Source organism: Elephantulus edwardii, unplaced genomic scaffold (genome assembly GCF_000299155.1).
Source record: "Elephantulus edwardii isolate Elephantulus edwardi_28Jun2011 unplaced genomic scaffold, EleEdw1.0 scaffold00021, whole genome shotgun sequence".
Lineage (NCBI taxonomy): Eukaryota > Metazoa > Chordata > Mammalia > Macroscelidea > Macroscelididae > Elephantulus > Elephantulus edwardii.
The window spans coordinates 13,854,436-13,859,595 of NW_006399771.1; the positions used below are offsets into that span (position 1 = coordinate 13,854,436).

At 33.9% G+C, this 5,160-nt stretch overlaps 1 protein-coding gene across 1 annotated transcript in view; it reads right to left on the reverse strand.

Annotated features, from left to right (window-relative positions):
- LOC102866818 (otogelin-like protein-like) overlaps window positions 1–5,160 on the reverse strand; it is a 209,393-nt gene that overhangs the window by 186,972 nt on the left and 17,261 nt on the right. The window contains 1 exon segment of the mRNA XM_006882584.1: window positions 2,731–2,936. Coding sequence (XP_006882646.1) covers window positions 2,731–2,936 — 206 coding nt within the window.

A 5,160-nucleotide genomic window follows, 5' to 3' on the forward strand; every position in this document is an offset into this window, starting at 1 on the left:
ATTAGCACGATCAAGTGTTCTGGGATTCCCATTCTTCTCAGAGTTAGCCAAAGTTTGTTATGATCCACACAGTCAAATGCCTTTGCATAGTCAATGAAACACAGATATTAATATTCTAGACCTTTCAAATGTATTTGGCTACTGATGTTATCAGAAAAGTCAATGAAAACGTTACATATTAAACTCGTCCTAGGGACATCATGCTGGGTAGAGCAGAGGAACAGCGCAGGAGGGGAAGACCCTCTATGAGGTGGATTGATTCAGTGACTGTAGTAATTGGGATGGGTGTGTCGGAGGCAGTGGGATTGGCACAGGATAAAGCAAGGTTTAGGGCTGTTGTACATAGGGTCGCTATGAGTCGCAAGCAACTCGACGGCACATAACAACAACAACAAAGTACTTTTAAAGTTAATTTATTAATCACATGTTATTTCAAAGAACTATCAACTTTTATAAGTTTTCAGAAACAAAATTATTTCATAAAGGTTCATTTCAGTACCCATGCCCAAATCTTAGAATAACTAAACAGCATTTGTAATTTCTTAGAGTTTATGCTAATTCCCAGTTTTTAATTGTAATTTCAGCTATTTTTTACTATGTTACATAAACAAGGTCACAAAAAGTCTTATTTATTATGACAGCATACATTTATATCAACTAACTGTCTGGATTCTCCTAAATTAAAATTCTAATCTCTTGTATAAAATATGTCATAAGTCACTGTCCATATTGGGATACTTTTAAGAGTAAAAAAGAGATGGCACCTATAATTATGCTAGAAGCACAATAATAAACCAGAACATTAGTGTTCTTGTGTAGCTAGATGTAGATATGAACTAGAACTAGAATTATCGACTAAAAGCAAAAAATTGATTCTTTTCTATTCACAGAAACTCTGAAAAGTCTATTTCTTTGTAAACTCATCCTTTGAAAAATGAGAAGGTTTGCACTGAGAAATACAATTATAATTGTTGCTAAGAAACTATGCATTCAGTAGCATTCAATCAAACTGCCTCCAGAGATTTATCTAATCAGTAAAATACAGAATGAATTTCAAGGAAATACTGAGAGTCCTTAAGATAAAGGTACTACTGCATATCTGTAGTCGTTATACCTTTTGTATGGGAGAAAAATCAGAGGATGGGTTCTATTCAAAGTCATAGAAGTAAATTAGAACTTTTACTACCCTACCTTGCAGGATATAGAAAATAAAAATCTCGTCAAACTGGCTACCTACTTCTTGACTTCTCAAATGTCTCCTGCCTGTGTCCCTCATTTACAATCCACTAAATAGTCATGAATAACTAGATTCATCATTACACATCTTATAAATTTTCCAAAGTAATACTCACTCGATTTACACAATTTTCTAATTTCATTATCTTGACTTATAAAACTTTAATTTTTATATCATTTAATTTTTTTTCATTATAGCTAGATATAAGACAGCTCTCATCCTAAATTAGACATATTTGCCCCTAAATGGTTTAAATCATTCAAAAGTAAGCTCCTTTAGGAGAAGAGTCTGTGTTTTATTAACTGACTTATCACAAGTTCCTACAGGAGTGTTTTGCATGAAATAAATGCTTACTTAATATTTGTTATGTAAGTTAATCCTGCATCTTAATCCTATTATTTTTTTTAAAGTGTCATCAAATCGGCTATGACTCATTGTGCCCTAGGAACAATAAATCAACATTTTGCCCTATCCTGAGTCATTCTTGGGATCTGTGTCACATATTAAATCCATTTTGCAGTCACTGTGTCAATCTAGCCACTAAAGGTTTTCCTCTTTCTCTAACCTTCCACCTTTCCCAGCATGACAGGCTTCTTCCCCCAAGGATTGGTGCCGCCTGAAAATATGGCCAAAGTAACTGAAACAACGTTTCACTATCCTTGGCTTGGAAACAAGGAGGTTGGATCAAACGTATCTTTGTCTTTACACTGACATGCATGCTTTGGGATCTTAATTTGGCCAGCATAAACTAGTTCACAATTTACAAAAATGACATGATTTTTTTTTCCTATTTGCAATTCAAAAGTCAATACATCAAAAGGCATTGCATTGAACAAATCTGCTGTTGAGAACTTCTTTAAAATGTTTATGAGCAAAGATGTCAGTATAATGATCAGGCAAGCCTGTCCCAAGCCATAGCATCTCCCTTGGCTTCCTATGTTTACAGAAGTTGGACAGTGAATAAGGATGACGAAAATCAATTGATGCTTTTGAACTCTAAGGTAGACAACGAGTATTGAATGTACCTTAAACTTCCAAGAGAACAAATCAGTCTGTCTTGGGGAAAGTGTAACCAGGATACTCTTTTGAGGCAAGGATGATGAATTCATCTCACATACTTCGGACATGTTATCAAGAAAGGCCAGTCCCAGAAAAAGGACATCATACTTGGAAGGTAAAGAGTCAGTGAAGGAGAAAAATGCCCCCAATGATACAGATCAACACAGTGGTTGCAACAATGGACTTCAGCAAAGGAGGGATCATGAGCATGGGAAGAATCTGGTAAGGTTTCCAACTGGTTTTGTTCACAGGGTTTCTGTGAATCAGAATCAACTGAACAGCACCTAAAAATACATTTATACTTCACTTAAAATCATTACACAGACAAATGACTAATTTGCCCAACCAAAGACATGTCTTCTGAGAGCAAACCGCTTATATAGTGTAAAAAGAAGACCAGAAATTACCTAACCATCCCTCCTTCATTTACTTACCTTGCCCAATTACAAAGTCATCAGATTGAATACCATTATAATTTCCACAGAGACCACATGACTTTCCTTTATGTTCCTCAGAGAGTTTGAGGTAAATTCCAGTTATTCCATCCCAGGCCAATGAAAAGCCAAAGGTTGTTTTTACCAAAATGTAGTCGGCTAGTTTCTCAATGACAACTTGCCCAATTGTCTGAGGGAGTGTTAAACTGGAAGAAACAACAAAAGGCATAGAGTTAGTTGCAGATAATAGGATTGTTTCCAAATAGTGATATAAATAATTTAAAAAAATGGAATTATTCCTCGAAAGTGTGGATCTTCTCAGAAACAAAATCTACAGGAAACCTTGACATCATTAGAAGTTTAAAACTGAAAGTTTTTTTTTAAAGGGATAACAAAAATAATGGCTATTTCCCTTATTGACTTAGGTTTTACACTTAAAACTGAACATTTACTTCAGCTTTGAAAAAATACACAGCTGCAAAACCTCAGTTGATTGTTAAAATTTGGGAAATAATCCTGTCTGTTTAGAATAATGAGGGTATTATTCTTTATCTAGAGAGTTAAACCTAAAAATGCTGCTCAACAATTTTGAAATCTGGACAAACAATGGTGAAAATATGTAAGCACATTGCTCAAATTCTGACTTTGTTTAATTTTACTCTAAACTTGGCTGTGAGAAAGCAGAAACTTCTTCTTCCAAAATGTCACCTTGGTATAAGTAATTTCTCCAAAGAAAAGCATCCAGGAATGAGTCATTATAATTTACATTTGTTTAATGTTTAAGAAATAAAGGACATTATTGTGGATATAAAGTACTTTGTCATATAGTATTTTACAGGGGCCTTGTTCATAATTTCAAGATTAATACAGCTTGGCCTATTTTAAACAGGTCACAGAGAATATTCATATTCTTGATTCAATGTCTAGCCTTTCTATTCTTCACATGCATGTATGCATAAGAAGTGAGACACACAAGGAGTTCAAAGTAAACTAACAATTTAACAATTAGGCATTTTAAAATAAAAGTAAATCACCCAGAATAGTTCTTAAAGAATACTATTCTTCCATTCATAATTATTATAGTAGGGAGAATTTAATAATAATTCAATAAATTAAGAAAAATTATCTTAAGCCAGCATGAGAAATGAAAATTATAAACTATAACATGAGTTTGACTTAATAGGGATGTTCATACTTGTTCTCAAAATTGCAAGTTAGTGAATTCTTTCCTGGGAAGTGCACAGACAAATGGAACAAAGACGATAAAACTAAATATACTCTTCAACAGAGAACAGTCTCTGAAGAAACAATTCAACATACTTGTAACTATTTTCACAAAAATGTTTATAGGTAATTTTCGGTAATAAACTTTTTATAAAATGGAAAAAATTCACTGGAGGTTCAGCTATGGGTCAGTTCCATTTCAATGGCACACAACAATAACAATGCCAATATATTGCAATTAACAATATATGGCAATATTTGGCCAGTTGTTGTTTAAAGAAAGGTAAATTACTGTAAAGATCTTAAAGTTTATAATACAGGGAGATGCTGGAAGAGATACCTGATAATACAACTACTCCTCATTTTCCAACATTTCACATTTGCCATTCTGCTATTTTGTGCTTTCGCAATATATGCTTGTCAGTAATGAACACTAGAGTGTCAGGTAATACAGTAATGTTGGCTGTGATAGTGAAGGTTAAGTGTCAGATTGACTGGGCAATGATCCTCAGTGATGGTATAAACACCAAAAAAATCCCCAAAACAACACAACAACAACAAAAACCTTCAAACTCTTCATCATCAAGTCAGAAGTGACTCATACCTAGCTGTCAGTGGATTTTTCAGAGGCTGTAAGTCTCAGAGAAGATTTCCCATCTTTCTCCCAAGGAGCACCCAGTGGATTTGAACCACTGAAACAGTGTGGCCTTTGAGTTAATGGTACAATTCCCTACCAAACTATGCCACCAAAGTTCTCTGCTCAGCAGTTTAGAAGTTATATAATGAGATTATTTGGTAGTTACATAGTGATGTAATTTGACAGTTACATAATAATATAGTTATATTGTGATGTCATCATCCTCCATTTTTTCATGACCCAAATTTTCACAAAGTGAGCTAGTTTTTGCAATCTCATCACAGTAGTAAGCAGTATATGTGGTAAAATCTCAGTAAGCACCAATATTGTTGGGGGTAAAAAAACATGTTACTATGCATTAAAACAATAGGTAAACATTTCACTAGCACTCGCTATGAGTTAGACTTTGGGCCAAGTACAGCATCAATACAAAGTTAGCTGAATAATAGCCATCTTCTTTCCATCATCAATGTGGAAATCCTCAGAGAAATGGTTTATCTGTGTTAAAATCAAATTATTATGACTTTCACTTTGCAAAGAGTTAATATATTTTAAAAACTATTTGAAAG